Raw genomic sequence first — 27,645 nt, forward strand, 5'->3', positions numbered from 1 at the left:
TAAGCATTATAATTACAATTCAAAACACTTTACATAAATGTCATTGAATGTTTTACCTGATATTACTTCCCTCATATGCTATACATTTATGAGCAGCCTTATATATAATCTGGGATTTAGATGTCACAATTGTATTTACTGCCAAAAAAACCTCCTATACACAAAATAGAATTAATATTATATTTAGTTAAATAATTTTACAATTAACAGATGAGTTACAAAATTTGTAATTTTGCATAATTCCATTGGTATGTACAGCACCTTTGCCTCTAAGGATGTCTCACTCTCATTCTCTCTCTCCTTTCGTCACTGTAATAATTTAAGAAGAAATATGATTAAGTAACTACTGCACATATACTGTATTGATTTGCAGTATTGATTTTGTGTTGGCATTGCATGTCATGCCTCAAGAAAGCTTCAACATTTTATGTATTTACAGCTGTCACTTGGCATGGGGTCATTTGTTCACTCCAAAGGAAATACGCCTCTGAAGCACACAAAAAGTTTTTGTGGATAGATTTCATCTCCTTAATGCATGAAAGCAAAATTCAAATTTTAAATCGGCATGGTTCAAAAAAAAAAATGAGCTCTTTGAAAATCTGCATTTTCCCTTCACTTTCATATTAATAAGACAGATACAGATTATGTCTCTTTCTCCCTGAGAGCCACCTCATAGCCTGAGAGCAAAGACCACTGATGAGTCACTATTGCAGAAAGAAACAGTTTTTAATAAAAACAACCAAAAGCTGCATACTGCTAGTGTGGAAGCTCTAGTTAAATACATTTAAAAAAAAACAAAAATCAGTGATTCAGTCCTGAAAATGTTCATGTTGAATAGGAATTAAATAGGCCCACACTATTGACAAAAATCAGCATATGTGTGTACCATATTCCACAAGCTATGTCGTTGTTTTTCAAAAATGCTTATGGATAATTCTTCTCATTCTCACAATTTTTTCCTACCACTTATTGCTTGAGAATTTTCAACTGAAGATTACATACTACTAAGCATACATAGGACTTTTTAATAACATTAAGAATGCCGAGAGTATTTTTAAAACCCTTCAAAAATGGCCAAATCTTGCTTTTTGAGGATTGATAACCTCTGATTAGAACAGTGATTCTCTAACGAAATTAGCTTCAGTTTTCCACGTATCTTTTTCATTTAGACTAGTATTTATTTCATTCTACTGTAAATACATTTCTGTATTATACTGGCTGTTCTGACCATCAACTTTTTCTTCAAACTGCAACATAAGATCTCCCACATCAAAACACTGAGCTTGACACTTATGCTGAAATATGAATTCACTCATCTAGTTAACTGAAGTGGCCTAACATTCTAAACTCAAAGTTTATCAGATAGGCAGGTCAGTGCAGTACTTGACTAGCATAAAGCAAAATCCTATGCAAGACAAGACAGAAGCCATTATGTCCCTCTGTCATTGTAAACATCCTAAATCTCCCTTATTACAACATCTCTCTAGAATAGGGATGGGCTAAACATAAAAATCCCCAGCAAATCAGTAGATTACTACATAATTTGTAGTGAATCAACATGCCTTTCTGATTCTGAGTTTGTTTGGCAATTGCAAGATATATTTCCTTCTCCAAGGCCCTCATTTTAGATTAGGCTTTTAGAACAGAACAGTCTCTGAACTGTGGTACTACTGATGTAGATTTATATTTACTTAAGAGACACCATCTCCCAGTGTACAACACATGACTTCACAAGATATCTATCTGGCTCCATCTTTCTCCCAGGTCTGTCTCAATCTTTTTTTTTTTTTGGGGGGGGGGGCAGACTCCAAATCTTAGCACTGTTAATGTTTTTAGACTGCAAGCCTCATAAACCCCAGTGAGCACAGTCACAGTTTTGTATAACCTTCCTATAAGTTTTAGTATTGTTCATTCTGAAATGTGTGGAATTCATCCCAACATCCTTAACAGAGGCTGAAATTCTGTTAAACAAGTAAAGCAATGCTGTACTGCTACACATACTGAGAAATTATTCCCACTTCTATTGGATTTCATCCCAGAAGAATGTACAAGTTTACTGAGTCAGTCAAACAACCCATACATTTTGGGGAAAAGGACACTATTGGCATAACCAATCCAACAACTAATTCTGTATCTTAAGTAATAAGTGATGTCACTCTGCTGCTCATATTTTTCATACAATGTGACTGCGCTTCCATTTTGGCATTCAGTATGCTGATGGTGGAGCCTAAGGGTTATCCTTTCAGTGCTAGCCATATTTTGTAATTGGAAAAGCAACTCTCCATCCTTGCACTCAGTTCTTCTATCTACTCCAAATTTAAGTCCTCATATCTATTTTAATAAGAAATATTATTTGTAGTTTTATGAATATTAAATATATTCTGAATTACAATTATTATTATTATTATTATTATTATTATTATTATTATTATTATTATTATTATATTTTAGAGGGTTTAAATTCCCTAAAGGCAGCAGATCATTTCTGATCTTGGAAATTAAGCAGGATCAATCTTGCTCAGTACTTGGGTGGGAGTCTGCCAAGTAATACCAGATGCTTTAGCCTGCATTTCAGAGAAAATAACTCATAAAACCACCTCTGAAATTCATGGGGTTGTTGTTAGAAGATAGGCACATACACATTTATTTGAACCCAATTTACTAAATTAATGTAAAGGTATTTGATGGGCAAGTATAAATTAAAAATGGTAAAAGAAATATCCTTAGGTAAATGAACTGGCAAATGAAATCAATATGCAAGAGTGACTTCTGAAGAAGACATGAAAAAATAACAAAGAACACATATCTCAAAGTTAAGAAAGGATCTTTCTAGGGTTCTGGACTTCAACTCTCACAAGCCTCTGCTGCTTTGACTTATACACAAGGTTGACCTATACACAAATATATATGGTAGTTCTCATCCCAATGATGAATAAAAATAGATGGATAAAGGAGAAAGCCTATGAAACGTTATCTCAAGTAGAGAACTTTAAACAGTGGCAATAACTGAAGAAAGAGTGAAATGTTGTGCCTTTAATACTCTATTAAGATACATTAATTGCAACTAAACACCTTGGCCAGATAATAGGCGTTATGAAACTCTTCACTACGCATAAGGAAAACCATCAGGTACGTATCATTACTTAATCATCAGATTTCTCAGCCTGTTGATTCAGGTTCTTTCAATATGGTTATTACAACATGCTGGTCTCACTTTAGTTTAGGATTTGAATAGTACATCACTTTGTTGAAAAGCAATTCAGTCTACTGAAAGTATTCTATTAGTCACATTACACTGTACTCTATCTTATCAGTGCTCATTACCATCTCCACTGAAAGCACTTTGGTCAGCATGGGGCAGCTTAACATTAAGCAATGGTACTGTCAGTTGAGAAATCTCCCCCCTCAACTTGTATTTTGCTAAAAATGTATTTGATTCAGCATATCTATTTCTGATACACAAAACTTTTCTCAATTGACAGTTTATCAGCATTTTTAATAAATCAAATCAGAAAGACTGCCATACCTATGAAGCAAGAACTAAATGTCAACTATCAGAAGCATATGTAGTTCACAGCCTAATATTTCCAATATTTTACTGATCATCAGTGAGACACAACTGCTTTATTAACACAAGAGACCTGTGAAATTTCAAGTTTTCCTGCTATTACTCAGCCATTATATAGCATACAGATGGTCATCAAGTAGCTTGTTCAGCATTTTTTATATTCTCTGTTACACTGAATTTCTCAGGTCCTGGGAAATGCATCCTGAAGAGAGAAACATGGACTTCTACTTTCCTTAAAAGCATTTTGGACATCCATGTAACAGGCTTCTACTTACACTGATAAAACCTACTTCGTCATTTTGAATGGATGTAAATAAATTACACAAGGGAGTTTAACTCCTCTCTCATCACATGCACATTACACTTGCACTGTGCTGACTTTTCCAGAACCTGTCCATCACTCCACCCAAAAAAAATATTAAAGGACAAATAATCTTTCACTTTTAGGATTCAAGTTTTGTCTTTTATTTTACTTTATTTTTGGAGAGGATGTTCTGCATGAATCCCCAAAACGTTTTTGAATGTTAAAATGGCCTTCAAGACGCTTATGTTTAAAACAAAATAGTTCTGGGGCCAGCACAGCCTTTGACTTTCCAAATCAGCTAACTTTAGAATAAATACATTTGCTCTAACAGTACTATGCATCATTACTAGGAAGTAATTTGCCCTGAGTTCAGTAGAAATGACTCACCGATAAATGTGGAAGTAACTGTACCCTAAATATCAAACAGCACTAAGATGAAAGCATGCAATGAAGAAAATAATTTCAAAATACATGTATAAAACCCTAAAGATTATACAGGATGTACTGTTTATATTTAGCAGCAAAACAATAAAAAGCCTTAGCACTGTAGAAATGACCACACTTGATTATCTATGGCATATCAGCATTTAGTGTTTCCACAAAATTCCTAGGCAAGGAGGAAAAGCTTTCCTGTCCTCCAGTGGCATTAACAATAACACTGGCCAACACACATTTTGGTTAGAACTGTTTCTGGATAAATCTCACCTGCCGATTCCAAAAATGACACCAGATTTCCCCTATAGGTTTTGAGATGCAGAATATATGCCATATACCAATCTTCATCTGTTTGCCCATAGAAAATCATAATAACCATATTTAAGCTGAGGCAGTCTATCCAAATGCAATTTTCTGAATCAGCACCCTAAACAACCCCAGGAACAGGCCTAAAAACCAAGGCACCAAGAAAAAAATGTTTTTTGTTGGGCTGTGTAATCTATTCTGGAATTCACATTGTAGTTTTTTCAAAGCTTAAATGTGATTGTGATAAGATATATCCTTTTTATTGGTCCTAAACTAGGCAGTCTTATTATTACCTAAATATATGAGTACTATAAAAAGTAGATAAAAGATTGCTGGAAGTAGGTCAATTAAATGAAATGTGAACATGACTTGTTGGTCTATTTCATATACCCTTTGCTCTCAAATACAAACGGTTAAGCTGAGATACATTTAATAACACACCACTTTCCTTAAGTGTGATCACTTTCTAATTATACCATTATTTTTTATTATGGTTCATGTGATCCTCAGCTTTTTCTTTATGATAGTGCACAATAGAAAAAAACTTTAAAAAAAACAGAACAACGTAAAAAGGTACTCTACAAACTAGATCCAACCTAAGACAAACTTTCATTCCTGTAAAATCTGTAGGATCTATGTATCCATTTATTTCAATGAGAATGAAATTTCTTCACTTGAGTTTTTTCATACAGTTAATGCACTTTCCCACCCATACCAGTGAAAGGAAAGCTTCCCTGAAATACCAACTGAAATGTGTGTGTTTATTCAAATTCCTAAAATATAAGCACACATTCAGGTAGCTTAACTTTATTTCTAAAAGACAAAATGGAACAATAAAGATGTGGAAATAAAGTGACTAGGGTTGCTGCATATCTTACTTTTAAAAACATTTGTCATGTAAAACTGAAAATCAACATTGCTAAATACTTATTCGTATAACAAATACTTCAGAATAAGAAAATACTTCAAAATGCTGCACAAAAGCTACTATGGAGATTAGAAAAAGCAAAATCTCCAAAAGAAAAATACAGTATCTATATTGGCCAACCAAAATTCAGAAAATGCATCACGCAAGCTTTCAAAGCTATACTGGATGCTTCATCAAGCGAAAACATTAAAAAGGGTAGGTTGTGAAGCTTTGTGAAGCAAAGCCACTTGTGAAGCTTTGAAAGCTTGCATGAAGGATTTTCTGTATCGTTGTTGGTCAATAAATGAATCAATCTTTTGTGGATTTTGTTGTATGGCCAACAGAGCCTGAAAATGTTTCACAGATAAAGCTAATTTCTGGAGGCAAATGGGAGAAATATAGTCTCAGTCTGGTTAGTTAGAATCATAGAATCATAGAATAGTAGAGTTGGAAGAGACCACATGGGCCATCTAGTCCAACCCCCTGCTAAGAAGCAGGAAATCGCATTCAAAGCACCCCCGACAGATGGCCATCCAGCCTCTGCTTAAAAGCCTCCAAGGAAGGAGCCTCCACCACGGCCCCGGGGAGAGAGTTCCACTGTCGAACAGCTCTCACAGTGAGGAAGTTCTTCCTGATGTTCAGGTGGAATCTCCTTTCCTGTAGTTTCCTGGACTAGTTAGTCCAGTCTAATTAGTTTAAAACTAGCTGTCCTTAACTAATAACATTTATTCACTAGATTTTTTTTAATCTAGCTATTAAATATTTGCTCAATACTTCAAATTCTGTTTTTGTCAACTGTTTGTGGGTTACTCACTGAGTTATAAAATTAGTCTATTGCGTAAGGCAATGCTTCTTAGAGAAATGATCCCAAATCGAAGCCCAATTGCTTCTAAGAGATTAAAGAAATTATTGAAATTAGCCTTCATTTCTAAAATGAAAGAAAATAATAATCACTTTTAAATAGCACAATCTCTTTGCATACAAAAAAAAAAAGCAAGTGCCTGTAAGGATATGAAATGCTACATCATCCATTCTAAAAGGCCTCATATTAACACATAATTAGGCTGACTGAAATATTTTATGCATAATGTTAGGAAACCATACTAGTTTGTCCATCTATACCGGAGTACCTCTAGCATCAATAAATATTCACATCAAAAATGTATATATGTAAAATTATATATAAATGATATGCAAAATAAACATCTAGTGGATGACTTGATTTTAAATTATATGGGAAACCAAAATATATAACTTTATGTCAGCAAGATAACTTGGGTATAAAGTTTGTACTGCAAATTTTGGCTTGTTCTGCTTTTGGTTTCTCAAGCATCCCTTGCTTCCCTGGAATGAGTTTGTTTCCCACTAAAATCATTCCAGGAAAGTCGGGGACCATAGGAGGCAATTCCCTTACATAATGTGAAAGCCTGCTTTGGAGGACTGGAAAACACTTCACTGGTTTTTTTAGGTAACATAGGTAGTGTTGGGAATAGCAACCTTCTTCAAGCCTCCACTAGTAATTTGTTTTGTATATGATTCTGTTTGCTTACTGTATTGTATATGTATGTTTTGGTATGCAGCTTTCCCTTTACTCCATGTTTCTTGAGGTTGTGGGAGGGGCTGCAGATCAAATGATCAGATCTAGGACTGCTCAGATCTAAGTCTCCATTTTAGAACATAGACTTTGGACTGTTAAGAGCAAACGCATGTTGCTACTGATTATGCACCGTGTTATCTAGACAGAGAAACCACTCCAAACCTATCTGCAACTGGATTGACAAGCTATATACCTGTATGCTGAATACATTAAGATTGTGAGTAAACCAGATATGTTACTTTAAATGAAGCCTACTTTATTTTTGTCTCTTGAGAGCATGATATAGAAACAAGATGTTTTATGGGAGAGTAGATGTTTTTGGGCACTAAAAAGAACACTTCTAAAGAACTGCTATATTTTGTGCATTGGCATAATTTTTGTTCCTAACAGATCAGAGACAACTAGCTTATCAGTCTAACAACTGAAAACCAAATCACCTTGCATAAGTACATGTGGTTATATACCACTGAAGAGAAGATTTTATTCAAACAAGTTTTATCTCTGGAAGATAATGCTTTTACAAAAAGTTATGATTTTCAAATGGTTATAAATGCCATTTTTTTCCAAAGGGTTATGGAGTTTCTGGTTTTCCAAAAGGTTATGATTTCTAAAAGGGCATGCCTTTCCAAAAGGTAGCTGCAGGGGAGAAAGAAGGGGAGAAGCCCAATTAAACTGTCAGTGACTTACAGTCCTTCCAGATAACTTCATAATCTAGGACAAAGAAGTGGGGCAAAAAATCGTAGTACCTGAAAGCAAGTCCCTGCGGGGAGATGGTGGCGGGGTATAAATAAAGTTTTATTATTATTTATTATTAGCTGTCAGTCTCTTGGTGCCCTGAAAAGTTTGTTTGTAGAGTTAAAGAAATCCGAAAATTGGACGCGGGACATCTGCCGGAAGTTTTAATTTTTTTATTCACTCTCCAAGATGCAGTGAACCTCACAAGTGCTGATGCAGATATACAAATGTGCACACAAACAAATCACTTGTCACTATCCTCCTGACCCTCCTGCTGCCTTTACGTTTTCCCTCTTAAACCTCATTTTCCTTTTAGTTTACTTGCCTGCCATACTGGTACCCCCTGTGTAAATTCAAGCTCTGTTTAATTTCATAAATATGAAAACAAAGGAATGGTGGCAGAGAGTTCTCATAGGAATTGCTTTCCATTTGTGCTTCCATTTAGCCACCTGTGTGTCCGTGGCTCCATTTATTTACAGCCCTCATCAGCTGTTTTGGAATTTAAAAATGTACACATGCGCTAGAGCAGTTCACACCAGAATATCACAACAAAGTCCCATGTTTTTCGTGAGTGCAGGAATATACAGTGATATGAATATGCACATTTTTCGGCCGATCTTGGATTTTAAGCACATCTTTTTAACCCGTTTTGCAGCCGATTATGCGATTCAGTGCACATTTTTGGTAAGTGTCATCTAGCCACTGCCACCACCCCTTTTATCCCGGTTTCTCTTGGATTTTAGGGCCTGTGTAGAAGGGCCCTTGCACGTAAGTGATGAAATACAAGGGGCTGTAGTAAGGGAGGGAGAGAACTTCCTAATTGTGAGAGCTGTTCAGCAGTGGAATTCTCTGCCCCAGATTGTGGTGGAGGCGCCTTCTTTGGAGGCTTTTAAGCAGTGGCTGGATGGCCATATATCAGGGGTGCTTGGAATGTGGTTTTCCTGCTTCTTGGCAGGGGGTTGGATTGGACGGCCCATGAGGTTTCTTTCAATTCTGATTCTATGATTCTATGAATCAGCAAAATTGAAAGAATTCCTGCCATTCTTGTCCAAGTTAAAGTGCTTTCTGCTTTCATTGGTGGACTCAGGCTCCCCCACCCCCCCACCCCCCCAATACATACACACACTGAAAATACTTTCATATATACTGCATAATAACATGGGCTGTGAAAATTTCTAGAATTGTTTTTCAACTACTATATTTCCTTGTAGAAAATGTTTTGCTTTGGAATATTTCATTTCTTAAAGTCAATTCGTAATATAAAGAATGAATACAGTCAAACTGGACTGTGTATAAAATCAAAGTTGTAATTATCTTTTTTCAGGTGACTATATATATAAAACTTACAATATTTATATACACATCTCTTCAGGCATACTGAAACAGGTTTGAATATGACACTAAAACTATATCACCCAGCTACAGTTCTAAACACACTCAGGAAGTAAGCAACACTTAACACAGTAGCTTAAATCCTATTGTTGGTGCAAAGTAGAATAAACACACTGAATCAATGTCGACTTTGCCAGTTCCATTGATTCCATCAGCCTACTTGAATGGGTCTAACAATTAATTTTAGGCAAGTGTAAGTGGAACACATAAATTTGTGTAATATAAAATATTTCAGCTAAATTACTTTGGTTGCTTAAAAGTCCTTTCTGATACTTATATAGCATGTTCAATCAATATAATATAGCCTGCTTAAAAAAAACTTCAATTAACTAAATGCAAGGCAAATAAAAAAGTGCTGTTTGACAAGGCCTTTAATGCCTGAAACTGTTCTGTTTTAACTGCTATACATACACACAAATATGCCTGCGATAAAGCCATTAGTCCAGGAAAACCAAACACTTAATTTCTGGTTTCTCACACATAAGGTGGCATGTGAGGTATATGTATACACATTCAAAGACATTATATGGAGTTTCCATTGCAGAATGACTAAAATGATTCCTCACAGTCCAGCCTGCTGAAAACTACTGATCCATCACTATACACTTGCATTATCACAGTGTACTTGGAAAGGAGAATGGGGATGTCCAACCATTCTTCACTTCCCATAAAAACAGAATAGAGCCAAATCATCCTACTTTTTTGTTGTGATGAAAAATCTAAATCATGGTATTTGGATATGAAAAAAGAAATATGGAGAAAAATTGAAAACTCAATGAACTGAATCCTGTTTGACCATTATATGGACCAGGAGTTTCTTCCATTCACAGAAGTTGACAAGCTCCAATTAAGTAGAAGTAGAGAGGCTCTTCACTGGTTTCCTGCAGGTGTAGAGTAGAATGTGGATCTTCATCAGTTTCTTTTTCCTTTTAGTAAATCTTTATGTCAATTCTAGTGCTCCAGAGATGTACAATGTGCACATGCTCTTCCTGCTAGACCTCATAACTACTTCCTAGGGATAATTAAAAATGCAGGCAACTGTGTTGATCCCTATTTATAAAATCATTTCTAGGACCTTTCGTCTGCATTCTAAACAGGTATTTTATGGCTCTGAATTGCCATTCAAACCTCATGCAGCCCAAAATATGCAATGGCGGATAATTCACAACAGTATATGGTTACTGAGAAAGATAATCTCCATCAACCATCAGCTACAATGAGGAAGCCATCAAGCATGGATAAAATAGAGGGGTCCGAAGAAAATTAGAAGATCATTTTGGAAATCAAAGTGCTAGATGTTTTAATCTGTGAGCTCTGATCCTATTACACCTCAAAAAGCAAAAAGGGTGGGAAAGTAATTATTAGAAAGATGTCTCCCGCCCACACTTCCTTCAGTGTGAAAGAAGGGGGAAAGGCATCAACTCTAAAATCTGGAAACTTTTGATGTGCCATAAAAATTCTATCACTAAAGAAAGAGTCATCTAAAAATTCACTACTGTGGTCAACTATTTGCACTAACATGAGACAATCAATACACATGCTATGGTGCTGCTGTGAAATACTAGTTAAATAACAGTAAGATACAGCTCTAGGTCTTTTTCCTCATAGGCTGCAGTCAATAGCCTGGATCCCAACTTAATCACAACTAGAGTAGATCCACTATCCATTGAATAGTAAATCAACATACAAATAAATCTGATGGACTGAATGGGTCTCTTCTTGTTAATAATAATATTGGATTGAAACCTATGTTTTACTTGAATGTTCACATTTATGCCAGTCTAACTCCTGAGTAAAAAGGCACAAGATCCAGCTGTGATAATTCATTATACTGTTCTATGTGAACAAAGTCCTTCTTTATCCAAATATAGGTAATTGGAATTAAATTTTATAGAAATATATGTTACTTTATTCAAATCAATATAGTTTGGATTGCAGTGATTGGTATATTAATTCAAAAAGCAAGCTGAAAACACAAGCAAACATCAACCATGAAAGCACTGCTGCATCCTTCTCTATATATGCTGCAGTCTGTATGAGTTCAAAAGTACAGTGCTCTTAGTAACTGAAGGACACTAAGCACCTTGTTGAACTGGCCCTTAACCATACAGGTGTATTCCCCATTACATCTGACTTTTCAACAACACACTCCAGTTAGACAGCTTTGTAAAACAACATCAACTAGCTCTTCTTGTTCGAAGATAAAAGTTATTTAAATGGTATTACTTCTTTTTTGCCACTTTCAAACATCATTCTGCACAACTATCAACTATATGAGAATCTGCTACAAGGTACATTTTATTTGACTGGAAATCCATCTGTACAGATATTAGGGAAGATTTCTAATTACCAATCTTAATTACAGTAACAATATTGACAGATTCCCAAACTCCTTGATAAAATTCAACTTCTAAAAGAGAAAAATATAATCCATATGCATCTACAAACACACACGAATACATGAAAAGCATTATTTATACTAGATTTTGAAATATTTTTGTAGCCTAAGCCTATATAAATTTAAGCATGCCTAAATCAGCATCTCTCTGTTAACTGGAAAAAATGAATAAATGTAGCAAATGTAAAAGATACTCAGATCTTGACCAACCAATTTAAGATCATGTTTTCCAAAGAGGTACCGTTGATGAGTATTCCAAACAAATGACTCTACCTAATCTTCAGAGATGGTGAAGATATACATTCTACTGAAATTGATGGAACTAACCCATAAATTAAGCTATAGAAAGTAGCTGTTCTTCCAAATGATATCAATATTTGTTTTTAAAATATAGCATAGTATACACTGTTATTGATGCATCACTGCTGTAGCCCAAACTCACATGCATAGTTATTCAGAATAAGTGACACTCAACCTTCCCTAGCGAATACGGATATAAGATTGTAACCTTAAACATATTCATATTTTATGTAAATGTTTCAACAAAAGTGTGCATATACATATGTATGACCCACTTTCATATAAACACATTTATATCTGAGATATTTAGTTAAAACGGTATGACTCCAAAAGCACTTTCCCCTAACAAGTCTTGCTAGGTTAGTTGAATTAGTAATCTTTCATTATGTTTCCTGAAAAGGTTTTATTGCATGTCTACAGCCTTCGCAGCATTACTTAGTTTTTTTTTTTGGATTTCCACACACCCAGCAATTGTCGTCACACACTGCCAGTTACACAAAAGTAAAGTTTTTCATATGAATGTGATTATTATTCCAGACTTCAAAAAATCCATATACATGTATGATGGTATTACCTTTCCAATCATATTTTTTCATACAGCTAAAAACATGAAATGCCATCACATATTTGTATATGAATATGTTAAACTACTAATCCTGTGAAAAATGCCTCTATTTGCTAAGAACAAATTCAACAAAACAGCCAGTGTGCAAAAGCCTAATGCTCCCATTTTGACCACATGGCTAACTGTTTTACTCTGCTCAAAAGGCATGGGAAAGCAGTGCATTTTTCCAGATGAAACATATAAATTAAACCTGTCCATCACAACCCATCACTGCAAAACAATTAAGAATGTTTCAAAGTTCAACAGTTCTTCTAAAATCGTAAATTGCAATGTAAAGGAACAATTCTTCAGGAACACTACCATGAAATCAAAAATCAATCAAACAAAATAAAACAACAATCAACCATTTCCTGACACAGGAATTTGCATCCCTTTAATAGAAATCTGAAAAAGTAGCAAACAATACATTCCTCTGTGTTTTGGTTGGAAACAAACCCTGAATTTGACTATGTGTGAGTGAGCGAAGCAGCATGTCTCAAGCTCACGAGGCAACAAACCTCAGAGGGATGCTATTGCAAAGTCTGCCTCAGACGCCTAGCGGGCAAGAACAAAACCCAACATCTTTCTTTCTTCCTCCCCACAATCCAGCCCTGGCACTGTCAATGTCTGAACCTCATTTCAGGAGTCCAACTGTGAGATGCGTCTCGTGCATTCAATGCAGGTAAGCCCTCTTTACGTAGTCAAAACCAGCCAGGCTTCAATGACCACAGCAGAACGAGCAGGCTGAATTTTGCATCCATTCATAACAAAAGAATACCTAGCCTCATCTTCATGTCATCATCTACAGCTCTGCATCGAAGGCTCCAGAGAAGGAAAGAGAGTAACGTAATTCTCAATTTGTAATGTAATTTACAAAGAGTGGAAACGCCTACAAGGAGCTGAAGTACCTGCACTGGGGAGATGTTCGGGTGTTCACTTCATCTTCCGTTGACAAGGAAACCAAACCGCACTTCATTCTCCAGGAAAACCTTCCACTGCCATCATTTGAAAACTTATTTGTATATACGGGTATATCTATCAACATTATGATCATCATCATAAAATTATCTTGGTATAAAAGAATGAAAAAAATCATGAAATTTGGGGAAGGAATGATCTTGGGCTCTCTTATAATAGAATGGATAGATAGATATATTTAGAAATTTTTAAAAATGATCAACAGTACCAAGCTGCAAGAAAAGTTTCACGTTATAAACCAGCATCCAAAAACAGCAAAAGAAGAAAAACAGCTGATTGTCCAAAAAAAGGAAACAAAATTAAAAAAAAACAAAAAAACATTTAATAAAGATTAATATCTTGCTCAGTGGCACGCACCAGTATTGCAAGATCACAAACTCTTTGTAAACACGGCTGTAAAAGGCATATAGTCAAATTCCATATAAATATATATACAAAAAAACCAAAAACAAAACAACATCATCCAAAAAATCTCTGCAAAAGAGAGTTAAGCAACATGCCAATTCGCCTTTTTTGTCAACAACAATGTATCAATACGTTATCATGCCTATGCATTTACGTTATTGCTGGACTGGCAAGTCTCATTCCTCTGTTTCTCTCTCTCTCTTCCTCAGATGGCTATGGTTAGCGACTTCCAGTCCCAGCAACACCTTTTTGCTCCCAGTTTAAACCATCGCATGCTAAGAAAAAGGGGGGAAAAACTTGTCATCAGAAAAAAAAGGACCAAATCCATGAAAACAAAGAGGTTTTTTTTAAAAAAAGGCAGCAAAAACAAAAAGGAAGAGGAAAAAAAACAAAACAGGACAAAAAGGAGTTTTTTTTAAAAAAAAAGGAGGACAAGAATGTCAGCGGAAAGGTACTCACCGAGCGGGAGTAAAAGGAAGGAATAAAAATGCGAGTTACTATAAAATACAGTATGGCGGTGGAAGGAATGAGGCGCCCCCCTTTTTGATATATATATATTTTTAAGGTTCCTCTTTAGTCTCTGCCTCAGGCAATGGGCACGTGACTCGCAGGCAGCGCGCGGGGGGGGGGGGGGCTGGTTGGTTGAGAGGGGGCGAAGGAGGAGAGGAAAGAAAGAAGGAAGGAAGGAAGGAAGGGTGGAAGGAAGGAAGGGATAAGCCCCACCGGAGGAACCCAACTCGCGCCCAAGGAAGAAGAGGAGGTGAAGGAGGAGGCGACGGGAACCGGCAACAAGCAGCTGGGCAGCAGTAGAACAAGAAATAAGAAGCTTTGCGCTGGCAGAGAGCAGCAGCCGCCGCTGCCGCCAGACGAGCAGGTGCCCCACGCGCCGCTCCGAGACACGCGCGCGCGCGCTCCCTTTCTCTGGCTCGCGCCCCTCCGCGCACGCGCGCTCCAACGCTCCGTTGAGCGGAGGGCGCGAGAGAAGGGGAGGGGGAGAAGTTTCTTCACGAAGCGCGAAGGGTCGCCCCAAAACAGCCCGCTTTCCCTCACAATAACAACAACAACAACAACAACAACAAAAACCCTTTAACACACACACACGATTCCTGTTCCCTCTCAGGCACCATCTTCCCCTTTGAGGCAGGGTCTATTTATTTAGCATGCGATTTTGGCAAGCCTTCTTTTGGCAAAGGCACCTCAAGAGTTGCCCAGATGCCCCTTCCACACAGCTGAATAAAATCACACAATATCTGCTTTGAACAGGAATATCTATGGGCCCTTCCACACAGCCCTATATCCCAGAATATCAAGGCAGAAAATCCCACATTATCTCAGTGTAGACTGAGACAACCCAGTTCGAGGCAAATATTGATATTCTGGGATATAGAACTGTGTGGAAGGGCCCATAGATACCCCAGTTCAAAGCAGATATTGTGGGATCTTCTGCCTTGATATTCTGGGATATAGAACTGTGTGGAAGAGCCCATAGATATCCCAGTTCAAAGCAGATATTGTGGGATCTTCTGCCTTGATATTTTGGGATATAGAACTGTGTGGAAGAGCCCATAGATACCCCAGTTCAAAGCAGATATTGTGGGATCTTTTGCCTTGATATTCTGGGATATAGAACTGTGTGGAAGGGCCCATAGATATCCCAGTTCAAAGCAGATATTGTGAGATCTTCTGCCTTGATATTCTGGGATATAGGGCTGTGTGGAAGGGCCCATAGACATCCCAGTTCAAAGCAGATATTGTGGGATCTTCTGCCTTGATCTTCCGGGATATAGAACTGTGTGGAGGGGCCCATAGATAACCCAGTTCAAGGCAAATATTGTGGGATCTTCTGCCTTGATATTCTGGGATATAGGGCTGTGTAGAAGGGCCCATAGATATCCCAATTCAAAGCAGATATTGTGGGATCTTCTGCCTTGATATTCTGTGATATAGAACTGTGGAAGGGCCCATAGATATCCCAGTTCAAAGCAGATATTGTGGGATCTTCTGCCTTGATATTCTGGGATATAGAACTGTGTGGAAGGGCCCATAGATATCCCAGTTCAAAGCAGATATTGTGGGATCTTCTGCCTTGATATTCTGGGATATAGAACTGTGTGGAAGGAACCATAGATATCCCAGTTCAAAGCAGATATTGTGGGATCTTCTGCCTTGATATTCCAGGATATAGAACTGCGTGGAAGAGCCCATAGATATCCCAGTTCAAAGCAGATATTGTGGGATCTTCTGCCTTGATATTCTGGGTTATATGAATGTGGAAGGGCCCAGAGTGTGCAGAACATGGAATGAGTTTCAGGAGTGGCTTTCTTGGAGCCCATGCGCTGCATCGCTTTGGGCCCTTCCACACAGCCATATAACCCAGAATATCAAGGCAGAAAATCCCACAATACCTGCTTTGAACTGGGTTATCTGAGGCCACACTGCCATATATTCCAGTTCAAAGCAGATAATGTGGGATTTTCTGCCTTGATATTCTGGGATATAGGGTTGTGAGGAAGGCTCCCCACACAGCTGAATAAAATCCCTCATTTTCTGCTTTGAACTGGGATATATGGCAGCATGGACTCAGATAAGCAGATATTGTGGGATTTTCTGCCTTGATATTCTGGATTATATGGCTGTGTGGAGGGGCCCTGCATCTACAATGCCACATATTCCAGTTCAAAGCAGAAAATGTAGGATTTCATTCAGCTGTGTGGAAGGGGCCCTTGATGTGTGGCCTTTCTCCTCTGGTCCCTCCGCACCACTTGTTTGGTTCAAGATGCCACAGGACTTATCTGTCATGGACCACCCTTCCCTATTTCCAATTACGAATAATTACACTGACACATTTGGGTGCCTCAAAAGTTAGACCTGTTTGTGGTTGTTTCTGACCTCCTGATTCTAAAAATGGCAGCAGTTTCCCCCTACCAGCTATTGATTGTGCGATATAGAACATATGCCATATACCAACCTTATCTAAGGGTCTTCCCACACAGCCCTATATCCCAGAATATCAAGGCAGAAAATCCCACAATATCTACTTTGAACTGGGTTATCTGAGTCCATATTCAGATAATGTGAAATTTTCTGCCTTCATATTCTGGGATATAGGGCTGTGTAGAAGGGCCCTATGAGCCCTTGCACACAGCCATATAACCCAGAATATCAAGGCAGAATAACCCACAATATCTGTTTTGAACTGGGTTGTCTGAGTTCACACTGCCATATATCCCAATTCAAGGCAGATAATGTGGGATTTTATTCAGCTGTGTGGAAGGAGCCTAAGAAACTGGAGCTGAAGCGGTCTATCCAATGCAATTTCTGAATCAGTGCCCCAAATAACCCCAGGGACTGGGCTGAACACCAAGGGCCCTTCCACACATCCATATAACCCAGCATATCAAGGCAGATAAACCACAATATCTTCTTTGAATTGGGTTATCTGAGGCCCCTTCCTCACGGCTGAAAAAACCCACATTGTCTGCTTGGAACTGGGATATATGGCAGTGTGGATTCAGATTTTCCAGTTCAAAGCAGATATTATGGGATTTTCTGTCTTGATATTCTGGGTTATATGGCTTTGTGGAAGGGCCCTGAGGCCACACTATCATATAGCCCAGTTCAAATCAGATAATGTGTGATTTTATACAGATGTGTGGGAGGGGCCCAAGGCACCCAGAAATGTTGCTGTTGTTGGGATGTGCAATCATTTCATTTCCTGGTGTAGGACACAGGATGTTGAGCCAATGTCCCATTTTCAGAGAGAGAGCCAGCATGGTATATTTTGAGAACTGGACTAGAGGCCTTGTAGTTTTCTCCAACTCTGTGATTATGGGTTTGATTCCTCACTCACCCATGGACCTTGAGCAATTTGCACATCCTCAGTTCAAGGAAACCCTTTAGGATCATCTTAAGTTGTAAATGACTTGAAGATACATAGCAACAATGATTTATTTTTGATACTACTACACCTTTCCAAGGGGTAGACAAGACTACAATAGAAGGGAGATCTGATCCTTCTTTCAGTCCTGTGGAAACCATGAGTGTGGATCCTACAGAGCAAGCATGGGCAAACTTTGACCCTCCAGGTGATTTGGACTTCAACTCCCACAATTGCTAACAGCCTCAGAGAAAACCCATCTGAGACTCATATTTGTGGATCCTATAAAAAGCCATCTGTGATAAGAAAGGGTGAAGGAATCTGCTCAATGTGCTGTAATAATAATCATCATCATCATCATCATCATCCTGCCCTGGCAGAATATGTAAAGCAAAGTGAAGAACCTGCTTTGATTGAAGTCAAAAATCAGAAACTCCTCAAAGCACAGCAGACAAAAACCAGTACAAGAAAACCACACTACAAACTAAAGCTAACAGCTGGCACAACAAAACATTGCATGGAAAGTTCCTTGACAAAATTGAAGGAAAAGCTGATAAGGAGAAGACCTGGCTCTGGCTCACGAATGGAACCCTGAAGAAGGAGACAGAAGGCCTGATCCTTGCAGCCCAGGAGCAAGCCATCAGAACAAATGCAATTAAGGCCAAGATTGAAAAATCAGCTGATGGCCCAAAATGCAGACTGTGCAAGGAAACTGACGAAACCATTGATCATATCCTCAGCTCCTGTAAGAAAATTGCACAGACAGACTACAAACAGAGGCACAACTGCGTGGCCCAAATGATTCATTGGAACTTATGCCTCAAGTACCACCTTCCAGCAGTAAAGAACTGGTGGGATCACAAACCTGCAAAAGTATTGGAAAATGAACATGCAAAGATACTGTGGGACTTCCGAATCCAGACTGATAAAGTTCTGGAACACAACACACCAGACATCACAGTTGTGGAAAAGAAAAAGGTTTGGATCATTGATGTCGCCATCCCAGGTGACAGTCGCATTGACGAAAAACAACAGGAAAAACTCAGCCGCTATCAGGACCTCAAGATTGAAATGCAAAGACTCTGGCAGAAACCAGTGCAAATGGTGATCGGCACACTGGGTGCCATGCCAAAAGATCTCAGACGGCATTTGGAAACAATAGACATTGACAAAATTACGATCTGTCAACTGCAAAAGGCCACCCTGCTGGGATCTGCGCGCATCATCCGAAAATACATCAGACAGTCCTAGACACTTGGGAAGTGTTCGACTTGTGATTTTGTGATATGAAATCCAGCATATCTATCATGTTTGATGTGTCATAATAAAATAATAATAATAATTTATTTCTTACTCCCTCAAGCCTAGGTACAAAAGGTATAAAAACATATGAATATAATATATATACAATAGATTGCATAGATAAAACACAAAAATATAAAAAATGCACTGAACACAGATACAGAATTGACATATAGTAGCAATAGAATGTAAATCGAAAGCATCAGCCACCATTCACTTCATACTGTCACATACTTAAATAAGAAATCAATAGTCAAGCTTGGATCCAATGCAACCACATTACCCTTCCTTAATGTATCTTTTTAGAAATTTGTTTTGGGATTTCAAGCTGCATGCAGTGTTCTAGGAATCTTCTCCCCTCACATCCTACAAATGTTGGTTTACTCTGCCTTCTGGAAAATGCCATTTGCATGTGCACAAATAATTTTATTGTGCTAGCAATAGCAATAATTTATACTGCCCTTATTCAAAATCTTTCTCTTTGGGTTGTCTAACATGTTGAAGAAGTCTGAAGATGATATATAAATTATATATGAATTGGTCAATGCAAAATCTGCAACAGGATCTGGTGTATTCTGCTTGCTGGAAGGGGGAACGGTCAATGCTAACACAGCAACTAATAGGATTATGGCTCCAATCCCAAACAAATTCAGTATGAAGCCAATCTCCCCATGAGTTCAGTGAGTGAGTGAACTTCTAATTATGTTTAGTTAGGATTGGGCTACAGACCATTAAACTGCAATTCAGTATGTTCAATTGAAATCAATATTATTTCTAAATTAATTTGCAGAGGAACAGGAAGCCTAGTGCCACCTTACTTATTTACTAATTTGCTACTCTCTTCACTGATAAAGATGGTTATAATTGTTTCCATTTGGATTTTTTACAATATGTATATGAAACATTTAAAGCACTTGACATTATGATATGTTTTCAAAACATTAGCCTACAAAATTACTCTTATATAACCAGTAGTTAACATGTCAAACCATGGATTGGTTGCTTCATTTTGGTTTGTTCTTATCCTATTCCAATGTAATTATTTTTGTGTATGTAAATTATTCAGTTATTTGGTCCCATACAGATAAGTACTTCACAAACTTTGTGGTTTTACTTAAACCATTTTTACTTAAATCTTTCATTTCCCTCATTTCTTTTAATCCCAATTCTCCCCAGGAAATGACAGTAAATGACTGGTTCATCTCTCTACTTGTGTTGCCTAATGCATTCTTTATGATTGGAGTTCAAAATGCATAATAAGAAAAATAGTTATTTTGCTCTTTTTGTAGATTTGTTATGGCTGTTTGCACTGCTCCTAGCTGCTCCCTTATCAACTGCATTTGGAAATGAACAGCAGAACTGTACATTTTATATTAATAGGTAAGCTTCAAGGGAAAAATACCTTCATGAATTTGTATCTTCATGAATTTGTAAACACCTCTGCAACCCCAGAAACCAACAGATTGTATTGAAAACAAAAAAAGCTATTTTAATAGCTGTTCATGTTGAATACATTTTTTATTTAATAACAAAATGAATTGCATAATGGCATGGATATATCATTTAGTTGAGTGTATACCCGATAAATCTATTACTACTAAACAATTATTGGTTTGGAATATTATGATAACACAATATTCCACACCGCGATCAATTTATCACCTCACAAACTCAAATCAGTGGGAGAATATGGCCAAATTTTAACTTAAAACACATGTTTTTCTTAATTTAGTTATATTTAGTCAGATTTTAAATATATACATCATTTATTTTATGTATGCAAAATTATATAATTGTATAAAGGATACTTTTAGGACTAGCCATGTCCTGAATGCAAACCTATATAGGAACAATATTTAAGATACACACAACTTCTTATCAAGATACATAGTACTCAACATGGACAATTTTACTTTTATTATAGGTCTGCTTTATTACAGTCAATAGTAAGGTTATCAGTAACATTTGCAACAGCAGGATTGTATTCTTGGGCCCAAATCCTCCTGTTTATAAATATGCACACATCCACTTCCATGTGGCTGGAGCATCTCTGCTAATTGCAAAGCAAGGAGCCCTCTGAGGGGTCAAATACCATTTTTGCAACATTTTACAAAAAATGTTTTCCAGAAATAATCCCAGAATGTGCAACTGAAGGCATTCTCACCATTTTGCAGCCTCCCCGGGCTAATTTATGTAGGTGAAACAGAGACTTTTTTTGAAACAGCAAAAGAACAGGAAATGACTTTAGCTTATTTTTTGTTATTAAAAAGTATTCTTCTGGGCCTGAAATGGCCAAGGAAAGCACCAAAATATGGTGAAAATGCCCCCATACTCACCTAGAAGGTATTTGGTTGCATTTTTAAAGATTAATTTGTTCGCAGAAGCAGGTGTATTAAAGATATGCAGCCATCTTCCAGAATTGCCCTTCCCTGTTTTAGGATGTTCCCTTAGTCTTTTTGGTAAGAATGAACCATCATTCTTATGCTAGCAAAGTAACCAAATAGGATTCTGACTTTTTCTGCAGACCTGGGGTGCAGTTTTACTATTGTGCCTGTAGTCTTTCTGAAATTGTCTCCTGCATGTAAACTTGGTTCAGATGACTTCATGCTTATGGATAGAACATGTTTAGGTGCTTTTAAAACTGCTACATCAAGGCTGATTTAAGGTTCTTCAAAGAATACTGTGTGTTGTTCCATGGATAATCAAGAGTTAGAAATGATACCAAAAATAATGTTGCACACTGTAAGAGCAGAAAAATTAATGTGCAAGTTGCCACTAGTTTGATCCAACTGGGAGAGTTATGAGAAAGTAGTGCTGATCCCAAAAAAGTCATTTCTAAACCAATGCTGTGCTGTTTTTTGATTCAAAAGGTGAATTACACAGCAGGAAGTCAGTGCTGCAGACTGATGGTCTGGCTAGTATACAGCCCTAGCATAGGTCATGAGGCACTGAACAGCTGGCTAGGATTCAAAATGTTTCCTTAAGAACTGAAGAAATCCTTCCATGAAAAGCACGATCACTGAACAGTCATATTTATTTTTTCTTGCAGCATAGTTATCATATGTACTTAAAAATCCACCATAATGTTACCGTATGAAAGCCTTTGAAAATGTGTAGAAAAATGGATTCTATTCTTTATTCTCTGTTGAAATCTTCTCATCTTCCTGTACTACTTTCCATTTCCAGTATACATCCATCTGCTGTCTGTAGGCTTTTGTCATTGAATGCTGAGAAACTAGAAGGCTGGTAATTATTCCATGAAATTACAGCACATAAGGAATAATTTCAGTAAACTAGATTCAAGATTCTGTAACTTTATAGTATTTTAGCCATTGATTTTGAAAGTCTAGTAGCGTGACAGATAACTGCTAGCACCTCTCTATTTTATGAATAACCCTTTTCTGAGTTCCTGCTGTTTTCACACCATATTGGAAAAATGGCTAGCGTTTGACATATCTACATATTCTGTTCTTTAAATCTGACATCTTGTTTGTTGTTGGCAGCGATAACTTTCCTAAAATAGCATCCAAATATAAACTCTTACATTTAAAACAAGATAGCATAAAAGGAGATGTTTCTGTTGCAAAAACATCCCTGTTTCTACCACCTATTCAAATAATAAGTTCAAACATTTGCCTTTTAACATTACCTACATTTGCATTTACATAATTGAAATTCCTTGCTTTTAATCCTGATTTGCATTAAATCTAGTTTGTGACCATTTAGGGGCTTTGATTCATTCCACTACCTTTGAACATGGCCCATCCTGGGCAAACTCAGATGATTAGCTTTCAAAGCAAGGATCATGACACGAGTCGAAGTAATCTTAATGGTAGTATTCTGAATGGATGCAATATCTCAGTTATAGACAGATTTGGCAAATATATTGTGAATGGACCAATTTATAAATCTGACATTAATCTTGCATCTTTCCTTAAGATAAGTGGTGGCTCAATGTTCAAGTGGCAAATCCTTCTTGAATTTTATGCTGAACTTTTAAATATTTATCTAAGATGCCGAACCTTTTTTGGTGATCAAGTTCAGCACCTTGGCTAGCTCCTTAAAAGTTTGTATTAAAAACTGGAGTTGATTCACTATTGTGCTGACATAGAACCTACAAGAGACCACTGTTTGATGCAATAGATATATTGGGCAAAGAACCAGGTGGTCATTTAGAATTAGTTTCCCTCTGATTTAAATATTTGCACAGAGTTGAAAGAGAAATGCATATACCTGAAGCTCCCATGGTATTCATGTGAAGTACCAGGTATATAGAATTCAAGGTCTTGGAGAAAACTATAACTATGTTAGGGATTCCTCTTCTTCAGAAGAGGAAGGGGAGCAGGAAAGTGTTCATGAGTCAGAGGCGCAGTTGGAATCTGAGGAGATTTTGCAAGTACCCACATTTCAGGAAAGCCAAAAGGAAACAGCAGAGACGTTGTTCAGCTAGAATAGCTGCCAGAAATGCAGCCGAGTAATTGGGGACCACCCTAGCAGCTGTGGGGGAATTCAGGGTTATAAATCAGAAGCAGGTGCAGTCAGCTTTTGCTGGTAACACACTGACTCTAATGCCTAAGCCTTCACTCCCCTTGTGCCTGTATCTGGGAAACTGCTCCTAAGGATTTATTGCTGTTCCTTTGTTTGAAGTAAGACTGCTACTTGATTTGGAAATTTATCAGAGACTTAAGAACTGTGTTTGCCCTAAGACTTCATTGCTTCCTTTTGCATTATACCACTGAGTGTGCTGTTCTTTATGTTTTGCTGAAGTGAAGCAGTTTTCATTTACTTACCACATTGTTTTAAGGCTGTTCTTGAAAGACAAAACAGGACAAACTATCAGATGAACAGGGAAATCTATGTACTATGGTGGATAACATCTAAAATGCTATACTTGTATAGGAATGATAAAGTAGCTTATTAATAAGGGAGTCCTTTTTCCTGGTTAAATGACTGGAATGATTGACACAGGCTTTAAAATACACAACCATAGATATTTTTCCCTCCTTTTATCTTTCTGCTGTAAGTCTTGACAAGAATCTCTTGCTTAGCTTATAAACTCTTGCTTAGTTTATAAGATCTGACAAGATCACAACCTATGGCACTATGTCTGCAGGCTACTACTATATTTCAGTTTATTGTTGTAGTACTCATATGTAACCCTGGAGAGAAAGGGAACCACTAAATAACATAAAGGACTGTTTAGGCCACCATACAAGATAGCGAGATTCAGACAATAATACCATGTTAACTTTATATCATCTGAACTGTCATGTCTTTTGAAAACATTGCTTTGGTTATTTGTTTTCAATAACATATATAAACTGTATTAGCCAAAATTTAAAGTAATTACAAGTGCATATTATGTTACCTTGTTTCATGCAAAGCCCACCCTCATGGGTGAGAATGGCGGGGTAGAAATGTTGTAATAAATATCTGAAATTCCTTTACAAATGTCATCTGTAGTGATCAATACAGTTATTATATTATTGCAATTATTACAATGCAGAGGTACAAGGAAGAGTAAATGTATTTGCACGGGTACCACTATTAATATATGAGAAAAAGCTAAAGGAATGCGACAGGTCAGATTAGGTCATTTTTTTCCTAACAGCTTATTGTGAATTTTTATTTATTTATTTATTTGCAGTATTTATATTCCGCCCTTCTCACCCCGAAGGTGACTCAAGGTGGATCACATTGTACACATATAAGGCAAACATTCAATGCCATATAACATAGAACAAAGACAGAGACAGATGCAGAGGCAATTTAAACCTTCTCCAGCTTCCAGCTTCCTGAGGGTATGCTTGATTCCGGCCAAAGGGGGAGCAGCTGCTTCATCATCCACTGCAATGGCAACTTCCTCATTCCAGCGGCGGCTGGATGATTTTTATCATTAGCCTCCCCACATATAAGTGGTACCTAAATTTCCTACTTGATAGATGCAACTATCTTTCGGGTTGCTTAGGTAAGCAACGAGCAGGGGCTATATTTTATTTTTAATTGTCAGGTGCTCACCCCGACATGGGCTGGCCTTGAACTCATGACCGCTTGGTCAGAGTGATTTATTGCAGCTGGCTGCTAACCAGCCTGCGCCACAGCCCGTACTAATGGTACAAAACAACTGCCCAGCATGGAAAAACAGCTGGATTCAACCATTAGTACATAAATATATATTTCCTGTAAGGAACACTCAATGAAACCAAATCAATGGATATACTTTTTAGGGATCCAGTGTATTTCTTTCATTTTCAAATGAAATGTTAGTTTGGGATGGACTAAAGCTAGCTGAAGCATTTTATCAGCAGAGAAGGGCAGTAAAAGAACACAGTGTTGGTTTCATGACATTTGTGCTGAGCTAGAGTCTTTGTCATCTCAAATTGGCCATACTCATGGCTAGCTCTCACTAATTGCTGATGAAGAAGTAATTTCATGTCTGGAAAATATTATCTAATATTGAAGGAAGGGTTTTGCATAATTGAGTGCTTTATCTCTCTGCTATCACTTTAAAGTTGTTTCTTTAGAATCTATATACTAATAATTTACAATTATTCTCTAAACTCAATATACCAATAGTTGAGTATTCAGAACACTGCACATTCAAGCTGCTAAAGTATAACACTGATCTGGAATAGATTATAATATCTTTGTACAACATACATGTTTGTAGGACTTCTGATCAAAGCTGAAGCAGAAACACATTGATCTTGGTTGTTTAGTTTTTCTTGTGAATGGGAAATGACTCCCCAAACAACCAGCACCCCCTGTAGATGCTGACCAGAAATATTGCTCACACATAGCCTTCATGTTTTATACATACTGTATCCAGATCAAAGACTATGAATTTCTGGTTTTCATGCAATATTTTTTCTCCAAAAATACTAGACTAGGAGAACTATACATGAAAATGTGACATCCATGTGAATTTTACAGGAAATGTCTACAACCCAGAAATCTCTAATAATATCTCATGCACTAAAGCTTTCAAAATAAAAATCTAAGTATGTCAACCAAGCTACTAATTCCAGGATTCCAAAACATAGCAAGTGACATCAAACTGGTCTAATTGTGGGTACCTACAGATGCAAAAAGAGTCTCAGGAAATACCAGACATTATTTCACAATATTATTTAATTTTAAGTATATCCTTACTTGAAAGGAGCCCCGGTGGCAAAATGCGTTAAAGCACTGAGCTGCAGACCAAAAGGTCCGAGGTTCAAGCCCCGGGAGTGGCGTGAGCGGCCGCTGTTAGCTCCAGCTCCTGCCAACCTAGCAGTTCGAAAACATGCCAATGTGAGTAGATCAATAGGTACTGCTCCGGCAGGAAGGTAATGGCGCTCCATGCAGTCATGCCGACCACATGACCTTGGAGGTGTCTATGGACAGCGCCGGCTCTTTGGCTTAGAAATGGAGATGAGCACCATACCCCAGAGTCAGACATGACTGGACTTAACGTCAGGGGAAAACCTTTACCTTTTTATATCCTTACTTAATCAAAATCTTTTTTTATTTTCACTCTTCAAGTCAATTTAAATTAACCCAGAACTTTCTGAAAATAAAAAAAAATCGTTTCTATTTGTGTTTTTCTACTGTTTTAAGCATAGTACAGATGGCCACCAAGTAGACACAGCTATCATGCTTAGGACGTTAATTCAACAGAAATTGAAAGAGGAATAGAGAAATGTTGGCATTAAAACAATGTTATCCTTGAGTGTTTAAATACTGTGCTATGACACTGTGAAATCAATTTAGTACCTTGACTTTAACTCCTGATTTTTTTTAAAAAAGGGGGATCCAGTAGATTTTGTTGAAAATCAATTTCTTAAATGTTGCATGAGACTGAACGTGACATAATCAGTGGAAGTGGCGAGACAGAAAGTGGCATATAAAGGACTAGATGCAAATACATAAATATACAGAGCCCAGATTTGTATATTTAAAGGTTATAGGAGACACTTTGAGGCAATCTGGTTGAGTTGTCAACTACATGTTGATAAAGTCCAAGTTGAGAGGCTGCAATTATATCCTTTGCCAACTGGGGCAGTGGTCTGTTATCCCTGACTGTCAAAAATACCAATAATAGGAGAAAAGAAGATTAGCTTGTTTTGGATTCATAAGGAAATGTGAAGCCAATATAGATGTGTATGTCAGGGTGTCACGTAGTTGAGGTCAGAAGACTGTGATGAAATAATAGATGTATATAAACGAGAAGGTCCTTGTTGTTAAGGTTACTCATAGGAAGAATATAAACATATTTTCATTGAGTGGTCAGAAAGAACAGGCTTCTTTTTGCATATTATTATATTTTACCTTTTTAAGATTTCATCCTGAATGAAGTGATTTTAAATACAAAACAGAAATTGAAGTGTCTCATCTTGGAACAGATTAAATAAAGTGGGAGGAGGGAAAGGAGTGATAGGATCCAAGATAAAGCCAAGACTACTTTCATAACAGAAAATGCTCCAGAGTGACAAAAGCATCTAGTTATTTGCCTTTTCTTAAGGATGATGCATTCCTTTGACTTACATTGAAACTGA

At 37.3% G+C, this 27,645-nt stretch overlaps 1 protein-coding gene across 5 annotated transcripts in view; it reads right to left on the reverse strand.

The window, feature by feature from the left end:
- ralyl (RALY RNA binding protein like) overlaps positions 1 to 14,832 on the reverse strand; it is a 322,684-nt gene extending 307,852 nt beyond the window's left edge. The window contains exon 1 of one of the 5 annotated variants that reach the window (XM_062980215.1): positions 14,389 to 14,832. Coding sequence is in view for 2 of the 5 variants with exons in the window: in XM_062980214.1 (XP_062836284.1) it covers positions 13,325 to 13,340 (16 nt within the window). In the remaining 3 variants the exon portion in view is untranslated. Of the gene's footprint in view, positions 1 to 13,324; positions 13,397 to 13,454 lie in introns of those variants that run through there. The other 4 variants (XM_062980217.1, XM_062980216.1, XM_062980214.1 and 1 more) reach the window with 4 other exon arrangements.
- Between the last annotated feature and the right edge of the window lie 12,813 nt (positions 14,833 to 27,645).

Source organism: Anolis carolinensis, chromosome 4, assembly GCF_035594765.1.
Source record: "Anolis carolinensis isolate JA03-04 chromosome 4, rAnoCar3.1.pri, whole genome shotgun sequence".
Classification (NCBI taxonomy): domain Eukaryota; kingdom Metazoa; phylum Chordata; class Lepidosauria; order Squamata; family Dactyloidae; genus Anolis; species Anolis carolinensis.